This window comes from Cygnus atratus, unplaced genomic scaffold (genome assembly GCF_013377495.2).
Source record: "Cygnus atratus isolate AKBS03 ecotype Queensland, Australia unplaced genomic scaffold, CAtr_DNAZoo_HiC_assembly HiC_scaffold_125, whole genome shotgun sequence".
Lineage (NCBI taxonomy): Eukaryota > Metazoa > Chordata > Aves > Anseriformes > Anatidae > Cygnus > Cygnus atratus.
Genome location: NW_026109718.1, coordinates 13128 through 37840, shown reverse-complemented (window position 1 = coordinate 37840; position 24713 = coordinate 13128). Strand labels below are relative to the sequence as shown.

General features: G+C 60.4%; 1 protein-coding gene and 1 long non-coding RNA gene across 11 annotated transcripts; one reads left to right on the top strand and one right to left on the bottom strand.

The window, feature by feature from the left end:
* SMARCA4 (SWI/SNF related, matrix associated, actin dependent regulator of chromatin, subfamily a, member 4) lies at positions 1–23550 on the top strand. 10 transcript variants are annotated; one of them, XM_050716647.1, is made up of 34 exons: positions 1–222; positions 1024–1156; positions 1551–1937; positions 2791–2889; positions 3350–3608; positions 4605–4731; positions 4821–4994; positions 5721–5894; positions 5979–6146; positions 6392–6439; positions 7394–7524; positions 7975–8032; positions 8436–8554; positions 8752–8902; positions 9243–9406; positions 9533–9599; positions 10007–10117; positions 11353–11595; positions 12071–12184; positions 12417–12524; positions 13119–13205; positions 13730–13776; positions 14094–14260; positions 17656–17819; positions 18663–18890; positions 19112–19210; positions 19553–19630; positions 20567–20785; positions 21200–21453; positions 21806–21914; positions 22133–22234; positions 22341–22473; positions 22719–22858; positions 23182–23550. In XM_050716647.1, exons 1-34 carry the CDS (start codon positions 1–3, stop codon positions 23212–23214), a joined length of 4917 nt encoding a protein of 1638 aa, XP_050572604.1. In that variant the 3' UTR covers positions 23215–23550. The 10 variants fall into 10 exon arrangements, with proteins under 10 accessions (XP_050572604.1, XP_050572603.1, XP_035428270.1 ...); XM_050716646.1 differs by having other exon boundaries at positions 20567–20794; XM_035572377.2 differs by having other exon boundaries at positions 6389–6439; positions 21809–21914.
* Positions 23283–24650, bottom strand: LOC118261517 (uncharacterized). The gene is made up of 2 exons (XR_004782399.2): positions 24402–24650; positions 23283–23513 (listed from the first exon to the last, which is right to left on the bottom strand). It is a non-coding gene; the product is annotated as an uncharacterized LOC118261517 (long non-coding RNA).
* Between the last annotated feature and the right edge of the window lie 63 nt (positions 24651–24713).

The window sequence follows — 24713 nt, the reverse complement described above, 5'->3', positions numbered from 1 at the left end:
ATGTCCACCCCGGACCCTCCGATGGGCGGCACGCCGCGGCCGGGTCCCTCGCCGGGCCCGGGCCCCTCGCCGGGCGCGATGCTGGGCCCCAGCCCCGGACCCTCGCCCGGCTCCGCTCACAGCATGATGGGGCCCAGCCCCGGCCCCCCCTCGGCCGGGCACCCGCTGCCGCCCCAAGGGCCCGGGCCCTACGCTCAGGACAACATGCACCAGATGCACAAGGTGAGGGGGGCGTCCCGGGGGGGCTCTGTGCCTTTCTCTGGGGGGGGATTGGGGACGTCCTGGGGGCTTCTGCCCCTTTTTTTGGGGGGATCAGGGATGCCCTGGGGGCTTCTGTCCTTTTTTGGGGGGGGATCAGGGGTGCCCTGGGGGGTTCTGTCCCCTTTTTGGGGGATCAGGGATGCCCTGGGGGCTTCTGTCCTTTTTTTGGGGGATCAGGGATGCCCTGGGGTCTTCCATCCCTTTTTAAGGGGGATCAGGGACGTCCTGGGGGTTTCTGTCCCTTTTTTGGGGGATCAGGGACGCCCTGGGGGTTTCCATCCCCTTTCTGGGGGGGATTGGGGTTCCCGTGGGGGCTTCCGTCCCCTTTTTTTGGGGGATCAGGGATGCCCTGGGGTCTTCCATCCCTTTTTAAGGGGGATCAGGGACGTCCTGGGGGTTTCTGTCCCTTTTTTGGGGGATCAGGGACGCCCTGGGGGTTTCCATCCCCTTTTTGGGGGGGATTGGGGTTCCCGTGGGGGCTTCCGTCCCCTTTTTTTGGGGGATCAGGGATGCCCTGGGGTCTTCCATCCCTTTTTAAGGGGGATCAGGGACGTCCTGGGGGCTTCCATCCCCTTTTTGCGGGGGGGATCGGGGATGCTCTGGGGGCCTTTTCTGGAGGAAAAAAACCTCGGTTTCGAGGACCGTGGATCCGTTTTGCGACCCTCCAACCGCCCGGGGCGGCACGGCTGCCGTGTTTTGGGGCAAAACTCTTCGCTTTCGTTCCTCGGGGGAGGATTTAGGGCCTGTTCTTCTCCCTTCCAGCCCATGGACTCGATGCACGAGAAGGGCATCGCCGACGACCCGCGCTACGGCCAGATGAAGGGCATGGGGCTGAGGCCCGGCGGGCACGCGGGCATGGGGCCCCCCCCCAGCCCCATGGACCAGCACTCGCAAGGTGGGTTTCGGGGCGAAAACCCGCAGAAAAGGGCAAAGCCGCCTTTCCTGGGGGGTGGACGGGACCGTCGGTCAGCCCTTTTTGTCCCCCCCCCCCCCCCCCCCGCGCCTTTTGTCCCCCCCCCCCCCGCGCCTTTTGTCCCCCCCCCCCCGCGCCTTTTGTCCCCCCCCCCCCGCGCCTTTTGTCCCCCCCCCCCCGCGCCTTTTGTCCCCCCCCCGCGCCTTTTGCCCCCCCCCGCGCCTTTTGCCCCCTCTTCTCTCCCGCCTTTTTCCCCCCCCCTCCCCGCGCCTTTTTCCCCCCCCCCTTCCCACGCCTTTCGCCCCCCTTTTTGTACAACCCCCCCACCCCCCCCCTACCCCCCCCCTCCCGGTATCACACCCCCCTCTCCTTCCAGGTTACCCCTCTCCCCTGGGGGGCTCGGAGCACGCCTCGAGCCCGGTGCCTGCCAACGGCCCGGCCTCCGCCCCGCCGCTGCCCTCCGGCCCCGCGGGGGTCCCGCTGGACGGCGCCGACCCGCAGGCCCTGGGCCAGCAGAACCGGGGCCCGACCCCGTTCAACCAGAACCAGCTGCACCAGCTGCGGGCCCAGATCATGGCCTACAAGATGCTGGCCCGGGGCCAGCCGCTCCCCGAGCACCTCCAGATGGCCGTGCAGGGCAAACGGCCGCTGCCCGGCATGCAGCAGCAGCTGCCCACGCTACCTCCACCCTCCGTGGCCGCCGCGGGGCCGGTGCAAGGGCCCGGACCGGGACCGACGCCTCCAAACTACAGCAGACCTCACGGTGAGCCGCCTCGCGGCGCGGCGCCCCCCCCCTGCCCGGCCCCGGGACGCCGCTTCGGGCTCGGGTTCACCCCCACGTTGGGCTTTCTGCTCCTCGTCGCGGCCGTTAGCTCTCGGGGGGGCTTCGTTCACCCCCACCCCAGCACCACCTCTGCCCCCCCGGGGTTTAATTTCCCCATCCTGCTCCGCCTCGGGCTCTCCGGGAGCAGCAGGATGAGCTTTGCTCCCCATAAACGCAGAGATGGAAATCTTAACGTGGTTTTTTTCTTCCCCTTTCCCTTTTTTGTGTGTGTTTCTGGCTCTCTGCAGGTGGAGGAGGGCCCAACATGCCCCCTCCCTTGGGTTGGGTTTTCTGCTCCTCAACCCAGCCCCATCACAGCCGTTAGCTCTCGGGGGCTTCATTCACCCCCCCAGCACCACCTCTGTCCCCCCGGGGTTTAATTTCCCCATCCTGCTCCGCCTCGGGCTCTCCGGGAGCAGCAGGATGAGCTTTGCTCCTGGTAAACGCACGGAGACAGAAATCTTAACGTGGTTTTTTTCTTCCCCTTTCCCTTTTTTTTGTGTGTTTCTGGCTCTCTGCAGGTGGAGGAGGGCCCAATGTGCCCCCTCCCTTGGGTTGGGTTTTCTGCTCCTCAACCCAGCCCCATCACAGCTGTTAGCTCTCGGGGGGCTTCATTCACCCCCCCAGCACCACCTCTGCCCCCCCGGGGTTTAATTTCCCCATCCTGCTCCGCCTCGGGCTCTCCAGGAGCAGCAGGATGAGCTTTGCTCCCCATAAACACACAGAGACGGAAATCCTAACCTGTTTTTTCCTCCCCTTTCCCTTTTTTTTGTGTGTTTCTGGCTCTCTGCAGGTATAGGAGGGCCCAACATGCCCCCTCCCGGACCCTCAGGAGTTCCCCCAGGAATGCCTGGGCAGCCCCCGGGCGGCCCCCCCAAGCCCTGGCCTGAAGGTGAGAGCGCAGCCGCCTCCGAAACGCTGCGGGAACCGAGGGCTCGTTAGGGGCTGGCGGTTAACGAAGCGACCCGCGGGGGGGGGGTGCACAGCCCTCTGCCAGCACCGAGGGGCTCTTGTGACCCGCCGAGGGGCTCCTGTGACCCCCCGAGGAGCCCCCTTGCCCCCCCCAAATTCCACCTTGTTCCTCTGCTTGACCTTTCCGCCTGCTTTTGGGGCCGGCTGCTCCAAGTTTAACGTCCCCCCTTGGGTGGGGAGGCTTCGGGTGGCCAAAAAAATGTAATTTTAGGGCGCGGTGACGTGTGACGGGGGGAGAATTCACCGAGCTGCTCCGCCGCCGGGCCCTGCGCGCGCCCCGCTGCTGCCCCTCGCCCGGGAGGGGACCCCGAGGGGGGGGTTTTAATTCATCCCGGCTCGTTCCCTGACATCTCTCCCTTCTTTTCCCCCCCCCCCCCCAGGCCCACTGGCGAATGCTGCAGCCCCCACCAGCACACCTCAGAAGCTGATCCCCCCCCAGCCGACCGGCCGGCCCTCCCCGGCTCCCCCGGCCGTGCCCCCCGCCGCCTCCCCCGTGATGCCGCCCCAGACGCAGTCCCCGGGGCAGCCGGCGCAGCCGGCCCCCATGGTGCAGCTGCACCAGAAGCAGAACCGCATCACCCCCATCCAGAAACCCCGGGGGCTCGACCCCGTGGAGATCCTGCAGGAGAGGGAGTACAGGTAGGGCTCCCCCCTCGCTTCCCGCGGGGCTCCGGGGGTTTCGGGCTTCCCCCTCGCTTCCCGCGGAGGGGTTTTGGCCTCGCAGGGGGGGGCGCCACGACGATTCCGTGGTGTTTTACCTCCTCCTGACGCGGGAGGCGCAGAGGTGTGCGGGGACACGTGGAGGTTGGTGGCCTCGGGGCTCCTGGGGCTTCACAAGGAGCCTCTGGCTTTCTGGGGAGCTCCGCCACGTTTTAGGGTTTCCAGGGAGCTCCACCACATTTTAGGGGTTCGGGAGCTCCACCACGTTTTAGGGTTTCCAGGGAGCTCCGCCACGTTTTAGGGGTTCGGGAGCTCCACCACGTTTTAGGGTTTCCAGGGAGCTCCGCCACGTTTTAGGGTTTCCAGGGAGCTCCACCACGTTTTAGGGTTTCCAGGGAGCTCCGCCACGTTTTAGGGGTTCGGGAGCTCCACCACGTTTTAGGGTTTCCAGGGAGCTCCGCCACGTTTTAGGGGTTCGGGAGCTCCACCACGTTTTAGGGTTTCCAGGGAGCTCCGCCACGTTTTAGGGTTTCCAGAGCTCCACCACGTTTTAGGGTTTCCAGGGAGCTCCACCACATTTTAGGGTTTCCAGAGCTCCACCACACGTTGGGGTTTCCAGGGAGCTCCACCACGTTTTAGGGTTTCCAGGGAGCTCTGCCACGTTTTAGGGTTTCCAGGGAGCTCCACCACGTTTTAGGGTTTCCAGGGAGCTCCGCCACGTGTTAGGGTTTCCAGACCTCCACCACGTTTTAGGGTTTCCAGGGAGCTCCACCACATGTTAGGATTTCTGGGCAGCTCCACCACAGTTTAGGATAGACCCCAGGCGTCCCCTCTGGGGCCTCTCCGTCTCACCCGAGATAAAGCCCCAATAAATTGGAGTCATATCCGACAGCCTCATCAGGAGAGGCCTAAAAGCGTGTGCCCGAGGTCGCTTCGCTGCCCCGCGCCCCTAAATCCCGTCTCGTTCCCCCGCAGGCTGCAGGCTCGCATCGCTCACCGGATCCAAGAGCTGGAAAACCTTCCCGGCTCCCTGGCCGGCGACCTGAGAACCAAAGCGACCATCGAGCTCAAAGCGCTGCGGCTGCTTAACTTCCAGAGACAGGTACGTGGTCTGCCAGGGGGAGCGGCTGCGAGGGGGAGCCGGGAGCCAGTTCCCCTTAAAAACCCCCCGAATCTTCCCCCCCAAAAAAGCTGCGTCAGGAAGTGGTGGTGTGCATGCGGCGGGACACGGCCCTGGAGACGGCCCTGAACGCCAAGGCCTACAAGCGCAGCAAGCGGCAGTCGCTGCGCGAGGCTCGCATCACCGAGAAGCTGGAGAAGCAGCAGAAGATCGAGCAGGAGCGGAAGCGCCGGCAGAAGCACCAGGTGGGGCCTGGCACCTTCCGCGGGCGCCGCGCCGGGGGGCCGGGTGCCGGGAGTGCACCGGGAGGAGTATTTCACACAGAACCACGGAATCGAAGGGGTTGGAAGGGACCTCGAAAGATCGTCGGGTCCAACCCCCCTGCCAAAGCGGGTTCCCTAGAGCAGGCCGCCCAGGGAGGCGTCCAGAGGGGCCTCGAATATCTCCAGAGAAGGAGACCCCACAACCTCCCTGGGCAGCCTGTCCCAGCGCTCCGTCACCCTCACCGGGAAGAAGGTCTTTCGCGTGTTGGTGCGGAACTTCCCGGGCTCCGTTTTGTGGCCGTTGCCCCTTGTCCTGTCCCCACAGACCACTGAAAAGAGGTTGGCCCAATCCCTCTGTCTCCCACACCTCCGGTATTTATCCACATCGATGAGATCCCCTCTCGGTCTTCTCTTCTCCAGGCTGACCAGACCCAGGTCTCTCGGCCTTTCCCCACAGGGAAGACGCTCCAGGCCCCGTATCATCTTCGTGGCCCTCCTCTGGACTCTTTTAGGGAAATAAAATTTAGGGAAAATAAAATTTTAGGGCGTTTCCTCCCTTTTTTTTTAAGGGGATTGCGCCAAAAAGAGGAAGACTTGTAGTAAATGTTAGAGGAGTCGGCCTCGCTAAGCGCGCGGCGTCGGACCCATGGCTTCAGAGGACTCGATGCACCTCTCTTAACGCTCCCGTTGTTGTTCCTCTCCCCGCAGGAATACCTCAACAGCATCCTCCAGCACGCCAAGGACTTCAAGGAGTACCACCGCTCCGTCACGGGCAAGATCCAGAAGCTCACCAAGGCGGTGGCCACCTACCACGCCAACACGGAGCGCGAGCAGAAGAAGGAGAACGAGAGGATCGAGAAGGAGCGGATGCGCCGCTTGATGGTGAGGCTCTGCCGGGGAGCGCTCTGGGGGGGCCCCCCGGGGGCTCCTCTGGGCGGCGGGGCGCTGAATTCCTGCTCTCCCCAGGCTGAGGATGAGGAAGGGTACCGCAAGCTGATCGACCAGAAGAAGGACAAGCGGCTGGCCTACCTGCTGCAGCAGACGGACGAGTACGTGGCCAACCTGACAGAGCTGGTGCGGCAGCACAAGGCTGCCCAGGTGGCCAAGGAGAAGAAGAAGAAGAAGAAGAAGAAGGTGAGCTTGGCAGGGAGGCGAGCGCCGGCGGGGTCCCTGAAGCGGGGGGCATTTGGGGCAGGAATTTAGCTCCAAACCGTGCTGCAGCTGAGCCGCCCTGGCTCCACGTGCTCGCCTCCCCCCTTTTCTGCTCGCACCGAGGCGGCCGCGCGACCCCCGTGGGTGTTGGGGGCTCCAGTTCCGTTGCTTCCCCCCCCGCCCCGTGCCAGGTCGCTAACGGCCGTCTCCCTCTTCTCTTCCAGAAGGCAGAGAACGCAGAAGGGCAGACCCCCGCCATCGGGCCGGACGGCGAGGTGAGCCCGGGGACTCGCTCCTCGCTCTGCCGGGCGCAGGATCCAGCACCCCTGGATCCTCCCGGTGCTGGGAGCCGGCTGCGGCGCCCGGTCGGGCGGCTGAACCGAGGCTTCCCGAAACAAAACTCGCGCCAGGATGGACAGAGAGAGCCCTCTGACCACCTCCGACCTAAATCAGCCCTAACGGGCGGCGCAGAGCTGTGGGGCAGGCTCTGACCCTGCTGGAGGGGAGGGCGGGTCGGTGTTTAGGACGTCTGGGAGCGTGGTGTCCTCCCCGGGGGAGCTGCGGCTGGCCAGCTGGGGTTAGGATCCACGCCGCCTCGCTCTGCCCCAAAACATGGGGGGTTTCTTGTCCCCGCTGTGCTCGGGGTCCTGCCTGCGTGCCCCCACGGGCTAAAGGTTCCCCCCCAGGCCTGCGTGGTGGGGATGAACGCGCACGAAATCGCAGAACACTCGGGTGGAGCCATAAAAACGCCTCCAAGGGATTCGTAGCTCGGCGCAATGCCTGGGGCGGAAAATGGGACTTGAAATGGGACGTGCTGCGGACTTGGCAAAATCCCTTGTGGGCAGCAGGGCTTCTCTTTGAGATTTTGGACGAAATAATCCTGCAGCAGGGCTTTCCTTTGAGGTTTTGAGTGAAATGGTCCTGCAGCAGGGCTTTCCTTTAACACTTTGAATGAATCGGTCCCGGGGGAACGATGCCTGGCGTCTGAAGGCGCCTCCCCGCGTGGAGATGGGTTTTACAAACCAATTTTGAAACGATCCAAGTGCTGAACGCGGTCAGCCTTCCAGCTCTGCCTGCTCCTGGCGGAAGCCGTGTTCGACCCGCTCCGTTGCCCAGCCGCGGCGGTGCCGTAGCGGGCTCGCTCGGAGCAGCAGATGAAGGAAACGCCAGCTCTGCTCCGGGGCAGGAAAATTAACAGCAGCCTGCCCTTTTTTTTTCCGCTTCCTCAGCCTCTGGATGAGACGAGCCAGATGAGCGACCTCCCCGTGAAAGTGATCCACGTGGAGAGCGGCAAGATCCTCACCGGCACCGACGCCCCCAAAGCGGGGCAGCTGGAGGCCTGGCTGGAAATGAACCCCGGGTGAGTCCCGGGGTGGGGGTTAACTCGGGCGCGGCGCGGCCCCGAATTCACACCGGGGTTTGTGGTTTCGTCCCCCCTGCCCTGTGGGCTCTTGGGGTTGGGACCGGAGGCTTGATGCGAGCCCAAAGCCCTGAGCTTGGGAACTGCGGGGAGCAGCGGGGCTCCGGCGGGGAATTGGGGGTCCCAAAGGGGCTCCCGCCAGGAAGGGGGGGGTCCCAGTGGGGCTCAGTTGCTAAAATGAGGTGGGACGGTGGCGCGGGTGGTCCTGGGCACGCGCTGAGGGAGGAAAGAATGAAGGAATAAGCGTTTTGTTAAAAAATAAATAATGGGAATAACAAAACCCAAGCCCTAACGCGAAGGTTTTTTGGAACCGGGCTGGGCTCGTGCTTTGTGTGGAGTGCTGCTGGCAGCAGATTGGCAATTAAATATTAATATTTGTGTTTAATTTAGGTATGAGGTAGCTCCGAGATCTGACAGTGAAGAAAGTGGGTCAGAGGAGGAGGAGGAGGTAAGGAGAAATGTCAGCAGCCCTTTGTGCTTTCATATTTTAAATGTTTGGGGGAATAGGAAGCAGCTGTAGGTGCAGCGTGCCACCCGGAGCTCGCCTCAAAAATCACCTTCCCAGCGTGGTTCCGTGCCAGGCAGCTCAGGCAAAGTTCCCCGATGAGTTTATTGGGAACAAACTGAAAAATCCGTGTATAAATAAATAAACAAACAAACAAAAGACGGGCGGGTTCAGTCCGTTCGCCGCTGGCCTGTCCCTTATCAGCGGCTGCCCCCCCTGTTCTCGGGGGGTTCCCCACGCGGTTTTCAGGGCTGGCGGCTGCTCCCGCGGAGGCGGGGGGGGGTTCCTGCTGCCTGCACCCCCCCCGGGGCAGCAACCCGGTGCTCAGCACCCTGTGTCCCGGCAGGAGGAGGAGGAGGAGCAGCCGCAGCCCGCTCAGCCGGCGCTGCCCGTGGAGGAGAAGAAGAAGATCCCCGACCCCGACAGCGACGACGTGTCGGAGGTGGACGCCCGGCACATTATCGAGTGAGCGCTGCCCCTCCGCGGGGCTGGGGGTGGGGGGGGAACGGGGAGGGCGGCGGCGGCTCCGATCCCAAATCCCTCCATTAACGAGAGCTAATTTGGCCCGTGCTTGGGAAAATTCACCTCCCCCGGGGGATTCGTGACCCGCCCCCCCTCTTCCCGTGGGATCGCCGTCCTCATCTCGGCGCCTCTCCCCCTAGGAACGCCAAGCAGGACGTGGACGACGAGTACGGCGTGTCGCAGGCGCTGGCCAGGGGCCTGCAGTCCTACTACGCCGTGGCCCACGCCGTCACCGAGAGGGTGGACAAGCAGTCCACGCTGATGGTCAACGGCGTCCTCAAGCAGTACCAGGTGGGGTTCGGGGAGGTTTGGGGAGGAGGCGCCGAGGTTTGGGGTTGTTTTGGGCTCCTGGGAGGAGGAGAGGGAGCCGAGGGCAGAGCCAGCGCCCGTCCTTGGCGTTGAAATAATTCGCTTAAAACAAAGGACGTCAGCTCTCCTGCGCCCGTGGTGCTGAGAGGGGAGGAATTCGTCAACGCCAGTGGTTTTAAATAATTTAATGAGATCCTTAATGGTGCTTGGGGAGCCCGGCTGCACGCTGAGGTGGAGGTGGGGGGCTCGGGCTGCTGGCACGTCCCTGCTGCGTCGCGTTGGGGTTTTTTTTCACCCCTCTTCTCTCCTTTTCCCCCCGCAGATCAAGGGCCTGGAGTGGCTGGTGTCCTTGTACAACAACAACCTGAACGGCATCCTGGCAGACGAGATGGGTCTGGGCAAAACGATCCAGACCATCGCTTTAATCACATACCTCATGGAGCACAAGCGGATCAACGGCCCCTTCCTCATCATAGTACCTCTCTCGTAAGTGCCCGTTCACCGCCCCATCGCAGCCTGGCAGGCGCAGAAACCTGCTCCCAGGCCTCTGCCCTGTGACTCTCCCTCCTGTGAGGGCCGGTTTTACCCTTCCTTTTTCCTTTTTTTCCCCAGAACCCTGTCGAATTGGGCGTACGAGTTTGACAAATGGGCTCCTTCTGTGGTGAAGGTCTCCTACAAGGCAAGTAGAGGCTTTGTTTTTGCACCCGGCTGCTTTGTGAGGATTCCTCGGATGCCAGCGCGCGTTTTCCTCCCCAGCAGAACAACGTTGCCATTATCCGGAGGGATCTGGGACGCTTCCCCGGCGCTGAAAACGAAACCCCTATCTGGTTTTTCTTCCTTAATGCCAGAAGGAATCCAGCTGCTGCTGGCTGCGCGGACGCTCCCGCCCGACCACCCTTCTGCTACCGGAACGTCGTCCCATGTCGATAATAGCTTCTCCCACCACCTCCCTTTTCCAGGACTTTGTGGCGCTCTCCCTTTTCCAGGACTTTGTGGCGCTCTCCCTTTTCCAGGACTTTGTGGCGCTCTCCCTTTTCCAGGACGTGGATCCTGCCTTAACATTTCTCTTGGAAATTCTCCCTGCAGGGCTCCCCGGCAGCAAGACGGGCGTTTGTACCTCAGCTCCGCAGCGGGAAATTCAACGTCCTGCTCACGACGTACGAGTACATCATCAAAGACAAGCACATCCTCGCCAAGGTGAGTCCTGGCAGCTTCCCGCTGGGCGCTGGCGGGGCTGATTCTGCACCCTGCTGGTCTGTGTCCGGCAGAGCTTATGGCCTGGGTGGGACCCCAGATTTTTTTTCCTTCCCTCCTGTTATCGCGTGGCAGGAGGAGAGGAGCTGCTCCTCACCCCGAGCAGCCCGAGAGCGGGCACTCTGCATCCACTGACACGGCAAACCGGCCTTTTTCTTTAAAAAAAAAAAAAAAAAAGAAAAAGAAAAAAGAATAAAGAAAGGAAGTCACGGGACTTACAGTGACTATCTGTTAAAATCTGTACCGGATCGTCGCTGCGCTGCTGCCCCAGCTGAGTGCCAGAGGGCTTCTCCTGCACGTGGCAGCGAGCCGGAGGGTGACGCTGGAATGTTTTAGGCTCCCTCGGGGTTTGGAGAGTTGTGGCGTTTCAAGAGAACACAGACGATGCATCAGAACCTCAAATTAGGAAGTTTAAATACAGACAATGCATCAGAACCTCACATTAGGAGGTTTAATCTACAGACAATGCATCAGAACCTCACATTAGGAGGTTTAATCTACAGACAATGTGTCAGAACCTCAAATCAGGAGGTTTAATCTACAGACAATGCGTCAGAACCTCAAATTAGGAGGTTTAATCTACAGGCAATGTGTCAGAACCTCAAATTAGGAGGTTTAATCTACAGACAATGCGTCAGAACCTCAAATTAGGAGGTTTAATCTACAGACAATGCGTCAGAACCTCAAATTAGGAGGTTTAATCCCTGATTTAGTTCTGCAGCGCCAGGTGACCGGGGTCTGGTTTGTAAAAATGGTAAAAATTCACCAGTTTGTCAAACATAACGGAGCCGAGGCGTCTTCCTTGCCTTGGCGTGGCTTTGAAGGGAGCTGTCATCTCTGTTTCCTCCTCCTTGTGAAGCGTTAAAGGAGGCTAAGGGCCAAAAAGCCCGAGAAATACTGAAATCCCCCAAGCTGTTGTCAGTCTCTCGTCTTTTAGCCTTCTCCCTTTTTCCCTACTCCTTCCTCTTCCATCTCTGAGCCGGAGACGCAAAGCCCTGCTGCCGGGAGAGGTTTCCAGGCAGCAGCTAAGAGCATAAGAGAAATTCGAGGGGGTTTTCGTGGTCCTGGCTAGCTGTGACTGCTCCTGGAGGCCTTGGGGCCATTCTCCAGCCGCAGCCGGAGCTCGGCGGAGCTGCGGCAGCCCGGATCCGCTCGCTCACGCTCCTGCCGTCCCGCAGATCCGCTGGAAGTACATGATCGTGGACGAGGGCCACAGGATGAAGAACCACCACTGCAAGCTCACCCAGGTCCTCAACACGCACTACGTGGCCCCGCGCCGCCTGCTGCTGACGGGCACCCCGCTGCAGAACAAGCTCCCGGAGCTCTGGGCCCTGCTCAACTTCCTCCTGCCGACCATCTTCAAGAGCTGCAGCACCTTCGAGCAGTGGTTCAACGCCCCCTTTGCCATGACGGGGGAGAAGGTGCGGGCGTTGTGCCCGGTTCCTTTTTTGTAACCGCTCCCAGAGCCTCTTGCTTTCCACTCCCAAGTGTCCCGCTGTAAATTGGGGGGGGGGTTGGGGGGGAGAGTCAGTGGTGGGCTAAGCACCGAGCGTTAATCGGGTGCTCGAGGAGCTGCCTGGGTCCCAGCAGCATGGATCTGAGTGGCGAGGCCGCTTTCAGTGCTTGCCGCCTTTGAGGCGACTCCTGCTGAATCAATCGCGGCAGCTTTTGGCAGGGCGGGCTATCAGACGGCCAGGGGGAGGGGAGAGGAGCGAGCGGAAACTGGGAGCAAAACCCCCACAGGGGGCTCAGACCCCCAGGAGATTCCCAGTACAGCACGTGCGGAGCAGTTCCTCGCTTCGCCCCGACCCCGGGGCTCGTGCAGCCTTCGAGGAGCTGTGGAGGGGGATTTCACGGGGCGCTGAGTGACGCTTTCTGTTCTGGCTCGCGGCGCAGGTGGACCTGAACGAAGAGGAAACCATCCTGATCATCAGGCGCTTACACAAAGTGCTGCGCCCCTTCCTGCTGCGAAGGCTGAAGAAGGAAGTGGAAGCTCAGCTGCCCGAGAAGGTAATTGCCCCCCTCCTCCTCCTCCTCCTCCTCCTCCTCCTCCTCGCCGGTGTGAGCGGTTTCTTCACCTCCACAAGGGGTTTGGGCTGGGATAACTCACCCCATGCAGCAGTTTGGGTGACTTGGGGTTGCCCCCAGGCTCCCGAAGTGGGTGGCTCGGTGCTGGGGCGCGGAGGGATTCGGCGTCCCGCTGCGCCTCGGGGGGCTGACGGCCTCTCCTCGCTCCTTGCAGGTGGAGTACGTGATCAAGTGCGACATGTCGGCCCTGCAGAGGGTGCTCTACAGGCACATGCAGGCCAAGGGCGTGCTCCTCACCGACGGCTCCGAGAAGGACAAAAAGGTTTGCCCGGGTTCCCCCGCTGCTGGAGCAGGGCTGGCGGAACACCCTGGGGATGGGGTCGGCCCCTCTGCGTGCCCGCTGTCCCCGAGGACAGCAGGAGGCCCCCTTTGTCAGGAATTTAGGGATTCCTGAGCGGCTCGCCGGGCTGAGTTTGGCCCATGGTGAGCTCCTCGCGCTGCCAGGAGCGCCCCGAGGGTGCGTTGGGCACGGTGCTGTGCCTGCTGCCTGCCAGAACACCCGCAGCGGCCACCTACAGGCTCTCAGCAAGCCAAGTGGCAATTCCCTGCAAAGAAACGAATAAAAAAGACCCTTTGGTCTGAACCAAAAGCTGAAGGCGAAAAATTCCTTGTCCTTCCACTCACCTCTTCAGCTCTCTGCTCCCCTCGAGCCGCCGGCTCTTCAGCAGCCTTTGCTCCTTGGGTTCCTCGAGGGGACTTCAATATTTGTCCTAAAACCTTGAGCTTTGCCCTGCACTGACGGGGAGAGCGGTGTTGACACCTTGGGTCTGGAAGCCAGAAGTGCTCCAGGGGGCTCCTCCCAGCCACGTGGATGGGCAGAACCCCGAAATTCACTTGGGTTTCCCTCTTGGCACAGGGTAAAGGCGGGACAAAAACCTTGATGAACACCATCATGCAGCTGAGGAAGATCTGCAACCACCCCTACATGTTCCAGCACATCGAGGTAACACGGTGCCCGGCAGGCAGTGGTCGTACGCTCGGGGGACTCGCAGGAACTGCTCTGCCCCTGCCAAATCGGCCGGGCGGTGCGAGGAGCAGAGGAGCACACGGCTCTGTCGCCGTGTCGGGACAGGGCACCGAAATCCTCGGCGTAGGGCCCGGCTGCTCGGCAGCCACGTGGCGCTGGGCAGGTTCAGGTTCGCTTCAGGACGTTTTGCACCACCCAAAACAATCCAAATTCATTCAGACGAGCTCACTGAAGCAATATCACCTAAAACCAGTGAGCTGGGGGGGCCAGGCTGAGCCCTCTGGATCAGACTCCACATGCTGCGAGGGTGCTGCTGCTGTCTGACACCACGCGGAGCTCTTCACATCGCCCCGGTCCCGCACATTTCGTGCGTGGGACCCGAGCCATCAGCAATCCTCCAGGCCCCGAGGGCCGGTTCTCTTTTAGGGCGGCTCCAGGACCGTGGATTTCTCATTTCTCTGTGTGCCAGGCTGGTTTCTGACTTTGCTTTCCGTTTGCAGGAATCCTTTTCCGAGCACTTGGGGTTCACTGGAGGTATCGTGCAAGGGTAAGTGCGCTTTTTTTGAGTCCCAGCAGAGGGATTTGTGGCTCACCAGTGCGATCAGGGATCTCGCAGCGCTGATAACCCTCAGGAGAGCAGGAGGAGGAGGAGGAGGTTTTAGTACTGAGCGGGCTTCTGGCGAGGAGGCCGATGCCCCGAGCTGGCAGTGAGGAAGAAAAACACGGGCAGTGCCCTCAGCAACACGCTTTAACGTCTGGTCAGCCCCACCGTGGCCAGGCAGCGGGGCTTGGTGGTCTCCGTAGTCCCTTCCACCACAACTGCTCTGTTCCACATCCTCATTCCCATCTTCTCTTCCCTCCCAGACTGGATTTGTACCGTGCCTCGGGCAAATTTGAGCTCCTAGACAGAATCCTCCCCAAGCTGCGAGCCACCAACCACAAGGTGCTGCTCTTCTGCCAGATGACCTCCCTCATGACCATCATGGAAGATTATTTTGCTTACCGTGGATTCAAATACCTCAGGCTGGACGGTGAGTGCCTCCGCGCTGCGGGGCCAGCAGCCGCCCCCGGTGCTTGATGTTAAACCTCTCGCGTGGGGCCGAGCAGCGAGGTGAGCGGGGACAGAGGTAAGGTGACGGCCGGGCCATCTTCCAGCAGCCCGAGGAGGAGAGAAACAGCGCGCCGTAAAGCAGTAAACCTCGCTGAAAGGGCGCAGAGTAAGGCATAAATGTCCTTAAAGGTGTTAGGATACAGGAGAAACGCCCTTAAGGGGCGCAGGATACAGGAGAAACGCCCTTAAGGGGCGCAGGATACAGGAGAAACGCCCTTAAGGGGCGCAGGATACAGGATAAACGCCCTTAAGGGGCGCAGGATACAGGAGAAACGCCCTTAAGGGGCGCAGGATACAGGAGAAACGCCCTTAAGGGGCGCAGGATACAGGAGAAACGCCCTTAAGGGGCGCAGGATAAAGAAGAAACGCCCTTAAGGGGCGCAGAAGAAACGCCCTTAAGGGGCGCAGGATACAGGATAAACGCCCTTAAGGGGCGCAGAATAAGGAATAAGCCTTGCTTAAAGGGTGTGAGAGTAAAGAATAACCCTTCTTTAAAGGGCGCAGAATAAAGAAGAAACCTTCCTTAAAAGGTGTAGGATAAACGTCCTTCAAGGGCGTAGTAAAAAGAATAAATGTCCTTCAAGGGCGTAGAATAAAGAATAAATGTCCTTCAAGGGCGTAGAATAAAGAAAAAACCTTCTTTAAAGGGTGCAGAATAAGGCATAAACGTCCTTAAAGGGTGCAGAATAAGGCATAAACGTCCTTAAAGGGCGTAGAATAAAGAATAAACGTCTTTAAATGGTGTAGAATAAAGAAGAAACCTTCCTTAAAAAGCGTAGAATAAATAAATCTTCCTTAAAGGGCGTAAAATAAAGAATAAACCTTGCTTAAGGGGCATGGGATAAGGAATATACCTTCCTTGAGGGGTGTAGGATAAAGAATAAGCCTTCCTTAAAAGGTGTAGAATAAATAGACCTTCCTTAAAGGTTGTAGGAAAAAGAATAAATGTCCTTAAAGGGCATAAAATGAAGAATAAACTTTCCTTAAAGGGTGCAGAGTAAAGAATAAACCTTCTTTAAAGGGCGCAGAATAAAGAAGACATTTTCTTTAAAAGGTGTACGATAAATGTCCTTCAAGGGCGTAGAAAAAAGAAGAAACCTTCTTTAAAGGGCACAGAATAAGGAATAAACGTCCTTAAAGGACACAGAATAAGGAATAAACGTCCTTAAAAGGCACAGAATAAGGAATAAACGTCCTTAAAGGACACAGAATAAGGAATAAACGTCCTTAAAAGGCACAGAATAAGGAATAAACGTCCTTAAAGGACACAGAATAAGGAATAAACGTCCTTAAAGGACACAGAATAAGGAATAAACGTCCTTAAAAGGCACAGAATAAGGAATAAACGTCCTTAAAGGACACAGAATAAGGAATAAACGTCCTTAAAAGGCACAGAATAAGGAATAAACGTCCTTAAAAGGCACAGAATAAGGAATAAACGTCCTTAAAGGACACAGAATAAGGAATAAACGTCCTTAAAAGGCACAGAATAAGGAATAAACGTCCTTAAAGGACACAGAATAAGGAATAAACGTCCTTAAAAGGCACAGAATAAGGAATAAACGTCCTTAAAAGGCACAGAATAAGGAATAAACGTCCTTAAAGGACACAGAATAAGGAATAAACGTCCTTAAAGGACACAGAATAAGGAATAAACGTCCTTAAAAGGCACAGAATAAGGAATAAACGTCCTTAAAGGACACAGAATAAGGAATAAACGTCCTTAAAGGACACAGAATAAGGAATAAACGTCCTTAAAAGGCACAGAATAAGGAATAAACGTCCTTAAAGGACACAGAATAAGGAATAAACGTCCTTAAAGGACACAGAATAAGGAATAAACGTCCTTAAAAGGCACAGAATAAGGAATAAACGTCCTTAAAGGACACAGAATAAGGCATAAATGTCCTTAAAAGGCACAGAATAAGGCATAAATGTCCTTAAAGGGCGCAGAATAAGGCATAAATGTCCTTTAAGGATGTCCTTAAAGGATGCAGAATAAAGAAGAAACGTCCTTAAAGGGCGTTGGATAGAGAAGAACCCTTCCTTAAGGGGCACAGGATACAGAAGAAACCTTTCTGCAGGGGCACGGGACGAGGCAGTGGCTGTCGGAGGGCAGGTGAGGAGCGCGGCCTTGGGCTTGGCACCTTCCAGCTCCCACTTCTCAGCTCCACGCAGCTCTTAATTAATGCTGGCGGGCTGAGAGCTGCTGTGAGGGGCGGCCGGAGCCTCGTTAGTGGTGTAAGAATCACAGAATTGTAGGGGTTGGAAGGGACCTCGCAAGATCATCGGGTCCGACCCCCAAAGGGGGTAAGGCTGGTGGCCGGAGCCTCGTTAATGGTGTAAGGCTGGGTGGCCGCTTTTAACCTCGTTAGCCCCGTACTGGGACGCGAGCGGAGCTCCAGGCTTTGTGCAGGGGCACAGCTCGGTTTGTGGACAAACGGCCCAGCAGAAAAGTAAAATAAAGTCACCGTGGGAGCAGAGCACGGAATTCCTGTAAAGGTGCCCGCGCGTGGCACTGCCGAGGCGCGTGCAGACCCAAAAACCTCTCCCAGCCAAGAGCGGTGCTGACTTTTTAAAAGTTGGCCTTCCAAAAACCATCCACGGGGCAAGCGAAGCCCAAAACGAGACTGAAGCGGTTCCTTAAATCGAGGTTGTTTTTTTTTTTTTTTTTTCTTCCCTGACCTCAGTCTCTTGGATCCAATTCCTCCTTTAAGCCCCCCGTTTACTGACCCCCGGCCCCAGAGGGGCGTTAGGGCAGCGTCCTGCTGGTGTCACCCGGCCCTTTCTGTCCCCAGCGGGGCCGTAACTCGCCCCGGCACCGAGCGGGGAAGTCGCCGAGGTCTCTGTAGCCGTTAACCCCAACTGGCACGAGCACGGCGTTTATTTCGGGCTCCCTCTGATGCTTGAGCTCCTCTCACACCCCGCCGTGCCCCGAGCTGCCCCCGGGCTCCTACATGGAGCCTGGTGCGATTTATTCCTCCGAGGGGGGTGTTTGGGGGGGGGGGGGTGGGCACGGGCTGGCAGAGACCCTCGCCTAGCGCCGAGCGCGGCCTTGCAGCCGCTGCCCCGAGCTCTGGGAGATGCGATGCGCCCGCGGCCGCCCCAGACACCGCGCTGCTCCTGCTCCAGCCGCTCGTCTCCCTTTCTCCCTGCCCTCGGAGCCTTTCTACCGAAAGCAGCCTCGAGCCGAGCGCGCCCAGCAGCCTTTCACAGGCAGCCCCCGGGCGACGCAGAGTCCCCGTCCCGTCCCCACCGCCTCGAGGTGTCTCCGTGGTGTCCCGGGCAGGAGTAACCCTTCCTCTCTGTTTTTAGGAACCACTAAAGCCGAAGACCGCGGCATGTTGTTAAAGACTTTCAATGAGCCAGGCTCTGAGTACTTCATTTTTTTGCTCAGCACCCGGGCTGGCGGGCTGGGCCTGAACCTCCAGTCTGCAGATACTGTGATTATCTTTGACAGCGACTGGAACCCTCACCAGGTAAAAACCCAACCAAAAAAAAACAAAACAAAACAAACAAACAAAAAAAAAACACCACAAAAAACAAACCAAAAAGCCAAGCAAGCGCACAAAAAGCCGGTGGAACGGATGGAGAAGACGGCTCCGGCCGCACCGTTCCCGTGCGTGCCTCGAAGAGCTCCTCGCTCGCTGCCGAGCCTGGAGAAGCGCAGCCGCGCTGGCAGCCTCGGGACGAAGACCCCCCCCCTGCCTCTGCTCCTCCTGCGCCCAAAACGCTGCCCTTCTGTCCGCCCGCCGTCCCCGGCACGAGAGCCAGCAGCAGCGGGGGCTTTGCCACAACCCGGCCCTTCGCCCTCCCGGGGCTCGCTTCTGGCGGGGGAGGCCGGAGAGAAGCCGAGAGCCCGGCGCTGGCAGCGATGCCCAAAGGCTCCGCCAGCAGCGGAGGTCGGAGACCCCCCACCCCCCCCCAGCTCCTCCCAGCCCGCGGTGCGTTAAAGCACCAAAAACCCCCGCCGTCCTCCATGCCCGGCGCTGGTGGAAGCCCCCAGGCGAGCTCCTGCTGACCGACGGCCTCCGAGAGGCGGGGAGCAGCCCCCCCCCCCCCCCCCCCCCCAAAAAAAAAAAAAAATTCTGGCCGCCGTTCTCGGCGCGCGCTCGGTCCCCTAAGGAGAGCGCTCTCGTCCCTCCGCGCCCATCCCGGCGAGTAACCGAAATTCCCTGCGAGCCTAACGCAGCCCTCAGGACCCGCGGGGAGCGGCGTCGCGCACCCCTGGCCCACGCCGCGTTGTCGAGGATAAACCCGTCGCGTCCCGGCGGGCGCTGGCTTAGAATCGCTCAGCAACCGATGCGCCCTGTCCCCGGCAGGACCTGCAGGCGCAGGACCGAGCGCACCGCATCGGGCAGCAGAACGAGGTGCGCGTCCTCCGGCTCTGCACCGTCAACAGCGTGGAGGAGAAGATCCTCGCCGCCGCCAAGTACAAGCTGAACGTCGACCAGAAGGTTATCCAAGCCGGCATGTTTGACCAGAAGTCCTCGAGCCACGAGCGAAGAGCCTTCCTCCAGGCTATCCTGGAGCACGAGGAGCAGGACGAGGTAAGGGGCAGCAGCGGCCGCTTCCTGCTACTCCAGAGCGCGATTGAGCGACCGTGCGGCTGGCTTTGCTCCACTGCTCTGCGCGTCCTCGAGGCCAAGGGCGCGGGGGCTAGAAGGAAGGCGCATGAACACTTGTTGCTAGTTGAAGGGAGTTTTTTGAGCGTCGGTGAAAGGTGCCGGATTGACAGCCCTGGAGACTGAAGTCCTCTATTTATCCACAGAACAGATACAGCGCGGGCAGCGGCAGTGGCAGTGCAAGCTTCCCCCACACTGCCTCAACCCTGTGCCTGAACGCTGAGTTGGAGGAACCACCTCTAAAGGTGAGAGGGGTTGTTCAGTCTCCACGCCCATTCAATCCTCGGCCTTGCTGCTGAGACTGCCAACGCACGTGCCAGCTCCGACGGTGGTCTTTGCACCGTGGAATTACCCGCCCGCTAGAAACCGGACTGAGGCCGCCCAAAAAATAAATAAATAAATAAATAAAAATAAAAATAAATAAAAATAGTAATAAAAAAATATTAAAACACGTCTCTTGACGGGCAACCCAACACGCGTCGGATGGTGACGATGCTCGGCGCCGTGCTCCGAGCGCACGACCCCGCCGCGGCGCCGTTCTCGCCGCTGAGCCGGGGCTTTTTTTTTTTCTTTTGCCGTCTTTGCAGGAGGAAGACGAAGTCCCCGACGACGAAACGGTCAACCAGATGATCGCGCGGCACGAGGAGGAGTTTGACCTTTTCATGGTGAGCATGGCCCCGGCTGCGCAGGAGGAGTGGTGCCCGCTGTTCTCCCGAGTAGCAGCTAAAACGGTCTCTCTAACAGAAATCAGCCGCGAGTGCTTAACGGAGCCGTGACTCGTTCGAGTTCATCAGGTAAAACAAAACTGTGGAGCAGGGGCTCACGGGCAGGACGCTCCCGGCTCCGGTAAGGGACCAGGCTCGGGGCCGCAGCGCCCCCCCCGCCCCCCGCCCCGGGATGGTGGGGCCGGGAGGTTCCAGCAGCGCTGCCCCCTCTCGCCCGCGGGGCACGAACCCCCGGCGCTGAGCAAAAAGCCGGTTCCGTCCCCAAAATAGCCCTGGCGCCCGCCGGAGGAGGGGGGCAGAGGAGCGCTGTAAAAGAGGAGAGGCTCCTCGTTCCTCGAGGGCGAGGGAAGGGCACGGCAAGCGAGGACGAGGGAGGACTACAGCTCTCCCAGCACTGGGAATGGCAAAGCGTTAATTAGAACGGCGTCGTTAATGGCAGAGCGTTAATTAGAGCCGGATATTTGCTGCCCGTGCCGTGTCCGAAGTCGCAGCCCCGTTAATGCCGGCGCTGACGCCCGTGCCCGACTGTGCCCGATGCCGGCCTGGAGTCCTTCAGGGACTCGGCGGTGGAGAGGGGCGAGCTTCCCAGCCCTGCAGCTAACGAGCTCCAGCTGCTAATTAATTACTGTCCCCCTCTCGCCCCGACCGGGCCGTATTCCTGCCCTCATTCCAGCAGTCTCTACGGAGCTGCGGCGAGCCGGCGGCCACCGAAATGTTTTCCGCTCCTGCCGGTGGCTCTCCCCACCCGGCCCCGGCCCCGCGCTCCCCCAAGGCCGTGCCTCAGCCCCCCAGGAGGATTTAGGGCTGCAGCAGCCCCCCCCCCCCCACCCCCAGAGCCCGGCGGCAGCCCCCCAGCTCACCCCCGTCTCGTTGCAGCGCATGGACCTGGACCGCCGGCGGGAGGAGGCGCGCAACCCCAAGCGCAAGCCGCGGCTGATGGAGGAGGACGAGCTGCCCTCGTGGATCATCAAGGACGACGCCGAGGTGGAGAGGTTAACGTGCGAGGAGGAGGAGGAAAAAATGTTCGGGCGAGGCTCCCGGCACCGCAAAGAGGTGGACTACAGTGACTCGCTGACGGAGAAGCAGTGGCTCAAGGTATACATGGTACAGCACCCTTCTCCGTTGGCCTCCTCAGCCCCGTGCTCGCGTCCATCCGTCCGTCTGTCCGTCCGTCTGGGGGTGCCAGCGTTCCCGGCACGCGCTCGCGGGCGCTACCGAGGCGGGCGCCCCGTTTAAAACGCCCTCGGGCGGCCCCGTCCGCAGCGGGGAGGTGGCGCCAGAACCACGCCGGCCTCTCCCCAGCCTCATTTCCTCCCCAAATACCCGACAAGTATCTGAACGCGGTGACCCCCCCGCCGTAACGAGGGGACCGTCACGCACCCGGAGCCGCCCGGGAGCCGCGCGCAGCCCCCCGAGGCTGAGCGGGGGATTTGGGTTTGGGCGGGGGGGGCAGCTCAGGGAGGTCTGGGGGCCTCCGTGCTAGCGGCTCCCGCGTTGCTCCCCGGGCAGGCGATCGAGGAGGGCACGCTGGAGGAGATCGAGGAGGAGGTGCGCCAGAAGAAGTCCTCCCGCAAGCGCAAGCGGGACACGGACGTGGGCTCCGCCACCCCCACCACCAGCACCCGCAGCCGGGACAAGGACGAGGAGAGCAAGAAGCAGAAGAAGCGCGGCCGGCCGCCGGCCGAGAAGCTCTCCCCGAACCCGCCCAACCTCACCAAAAAGATGAAGAAGATCGTGGATGCCGTCATCAAGTACAAGGATAGGTAGGAGAGGGGAGGGAGAAGCAGGGGCCCGAGCGCCTTCGACACGGGGACTGCAGCGCGCAGCCCCGACGCCGGGCACGCCGCCCAACCGCCGGGCACGCCGCCCGTGCCGTCCCCCTCGGGTGGCCGCCGAGGTCCGCGGGGCGTTGGGAAGCTCAAAAACCCAAAGCTGTCTGCCAAACGCCGCGCGTGGCCGGCCGGCGGCGGCTCCCTCGGGCGGGCTGGGAATGAGCAGTTGGTTAATTAATTAATTAAGCAGCTGAGGGCGCTTGGCGCGGCGCGGGCGGCTCCGTCCCGCGGGTCGTGGGACGCGCGGTGCTCCCGTTGACGCGCCGTCCCTCTTGCCGTGCAGCAGCAGTGGCCGCCAGCTCAGCGAGGTCTTCATCCAGCTCCCCTCTCGCAAGGAGCTGCCCGAGTACTACGAGCTCATCCGCAAGCCGGTCGACTTCAAGAAAATCAAGGTACAAAAAAATAAAAATAAAATAAAATAAAATAATAATAATAAAAAAAACCAGCTCCTCGCAGGGGGGTACAGGTGAAATGGGGGGCACCGGGGGGAGGTTTTGGGGCACCATTAGGAGGTTTTGGGGCACCAGGAGGGTTTTAGGGCTCCGAGGGGAGGTTTTGGGGCACGGAGAGGAGGTTTGAGGGGGCCTGACCCCACTTTTCCGCCCCGCAGGAGCGCATCCGCAACCACAAGTACCGCAGCCTGAACGACCTGGAGAAGGACGTGATGCTGCTGTGCCAGAACGCGCAGACCTTCAACCTCGAGGGCTCCCTGGTAAGGCCACGCCGCCACCGGGGCCGTGGGGTGGGACCGGGGTGTGGGGGGGTGGGGTGTCTCGGGGCATCCCCCTCCTCACCCTCCTGCCATCCCCCCCCCCCAGATTTACGAGGACTCCATCGTGCTGCAGTCCGTCTTCACCAGCGTGAGGCAGAAAATCGAGAAGGAGGAGGAGAGCGAAGGTGAGGACAGTGAGGAGGAGGAGGAAGGCGAAGAGGAAGGATCTGAATCAGAGGGTGAGTCCCCCCCCGCGGGGGTCGGGGGGTTGGGGGGCGGGGGGAACGGCCCCGAACCTCCTCCCTCCCGCCGGGCAGGGCTGTGGCAGCGTGCCCGGGGGAAGCGCACGCTGCCCGCACCCTGCCCCGGGACAGCGGGGACGACGGGAGCCAGGACGGGGGCACCGGGATGGGGGGGGGGCGGGGGACTGGGGGAGCCCCCCCGTGGGTCCTGGTGTGACGGCGGCTCCCCCTTCCCCCCGCAGCCCGGTCCGTGAAGGTGAAAATCAAACTGGGGCGGAAGGAGAAGGCGCAGGAGCGGCTCAAGGGCCGCAGGCGCACCAGCCGCGGCTCCCGCGCCAAGCCCGTGGTGAGCGACGACGACAGCGAGGAGGAGCAGGAGGAGGTGAGGCCCCCCCAAAACGCCCTCTTTTTTCCCCCAAAACGCCCTCTCTTCCCCCCAAAACGCCCTCTCTTCCCCCCAAAACGCCCTCTTTTCCCCCCAAAACACGCCCTCTCTTCCCCCAAAAAAAACGCCCTCTCTTCCCCAAAAAACACGCCCTCTCTTCCCCCCAAAACACGCCCTCTCTTCCCCCCAAAACACGCCCTCTCTTCCCCCCAAAACATGCCCTCTCTTCCCCCCAAAACGCCCTCTCTTCCCCCCAAAACACGCCCTCTTCCTCCCCCAAACCCCCTTTTTCTCCCCTAACCTCCTCTCTTCCCCCCCAGGATCGCTCCGGCAGCGGCACCGAAGACGACTGAACCCCCCTCCCACGGCCCCGTCCCCCCTTAGCTCTAACGGGTAGCAACGCCGTAGTCCCAGCCTCGAGTAACCTGTCCGAAAAATCCCATATTTATACCGCCGAGAGATGTAGGACCGTCCGTGTCCCGCCGCGCCCCGGCCTCGGTAGCCTTCGTAACAGCATTAACTGTTCACAGGGAGCGCTCGCTCCCCGATTTTCCTCCTTTCCGCCCCATTTTCAGCAGCGGTACTGTTTTCGGTGGCTCGCTGGAGGTCGCAGCTCGTGGCCGCCCGCCGCCGGCCGCGCGTGTCGATGTCACTGGATTTCAAGCAGTAATAAATTAAACGAGACGGAACCGCTGCGCGTCTCCGCTGCGTCCCGCCACGGGTGGGGAGTTTGGGGGGGGGGGGGGGGATGGAGGGTGGTGCTTGGGGGGGGATTTTCCTTCTTTAGAGGGATATTTACCTCCTTTAGGGGAAGGAATTTACACCTTCGGGGGCATTTACCCCCTTTGGGGGGGCATTCCCCCTCTTCAGGGGGTTATTTACCCCCTTTAGGGAAAGGAATTTACCCCCCTTCAGGTGGATTTACACCTTCAGGGGCATTTATCCCCTTTGGGAGGGGGATTTACCCTCTTGGGGGGGGGGTTTACACTTTTTGGGGGAGGATTTACCTTTTAGGGGTACTTGCACCCCCTTTGGGGGAGGACTTACTACTTTGGGGGAGGGATTTATCCCCCTTTGGGGGAGAATTTACCCTCTTTAGGGGGATTTAGCGCCTTTGGGAAAGGATTTACCCCCCTCTGGGGGAAGACTTACCCCCCTTTGGGGAGGGATTTGCCCTCGTTAGGGGGATTTACCCCCCTTTAGGGGGAGGATTTCTCCTTCTTTAGGGGAGACTTACCCCCTTCAGGGGAGGACTTAACCCCTTTAAGGGGTTTTACCCCCTTTGGGGGGAGGATTTACCCCACCTGGGGGGATTTACCCCCTTTGAGGGGCTCCTGCTGGGTGTGGGGCTGGCTTCCAGCATAGCTTTATCTCAAGGAGGGGGTGCAAAGCACCCCAAAAGGGGACGAAAACATCCCAAAAAGGGACAAAAGCACCCCGTAAAGGGATGAAAACTTCCTAAAAGGAGATGAAAACACCCCAAAAGGGAACGAAAACACCCCAAAGGGGAAGTAAACACCACAAAAAGAGATAAAAACACCTCAAAAGTGGCCAAAACCGCCCCAAAAGCGTGTGCTGGGGGCGGCGGCGGCGGCGGGCGGGCAGCGCGGTTCATTGAGCGGCGCCGGGGGGAATCCGGCCGCCGAGCGTGGAAAAGGGAAGGGGGCCGGGGGGAACCCCGGTGGGGGGACGGGGCTCTGTCCGTGTCCGTCCGTCTGTCTGTATCCGTCCGTGTCCGTCCATCCGTATCCTTCCGTGTCCGTCCGTCCGTATCCGTGTCCGTCCGTCTGCGGACGCCGGGCGGGGGAAGAGTTAAGGCGCCGATGTCACATCGTGCGGTCGGGCGCTCCTC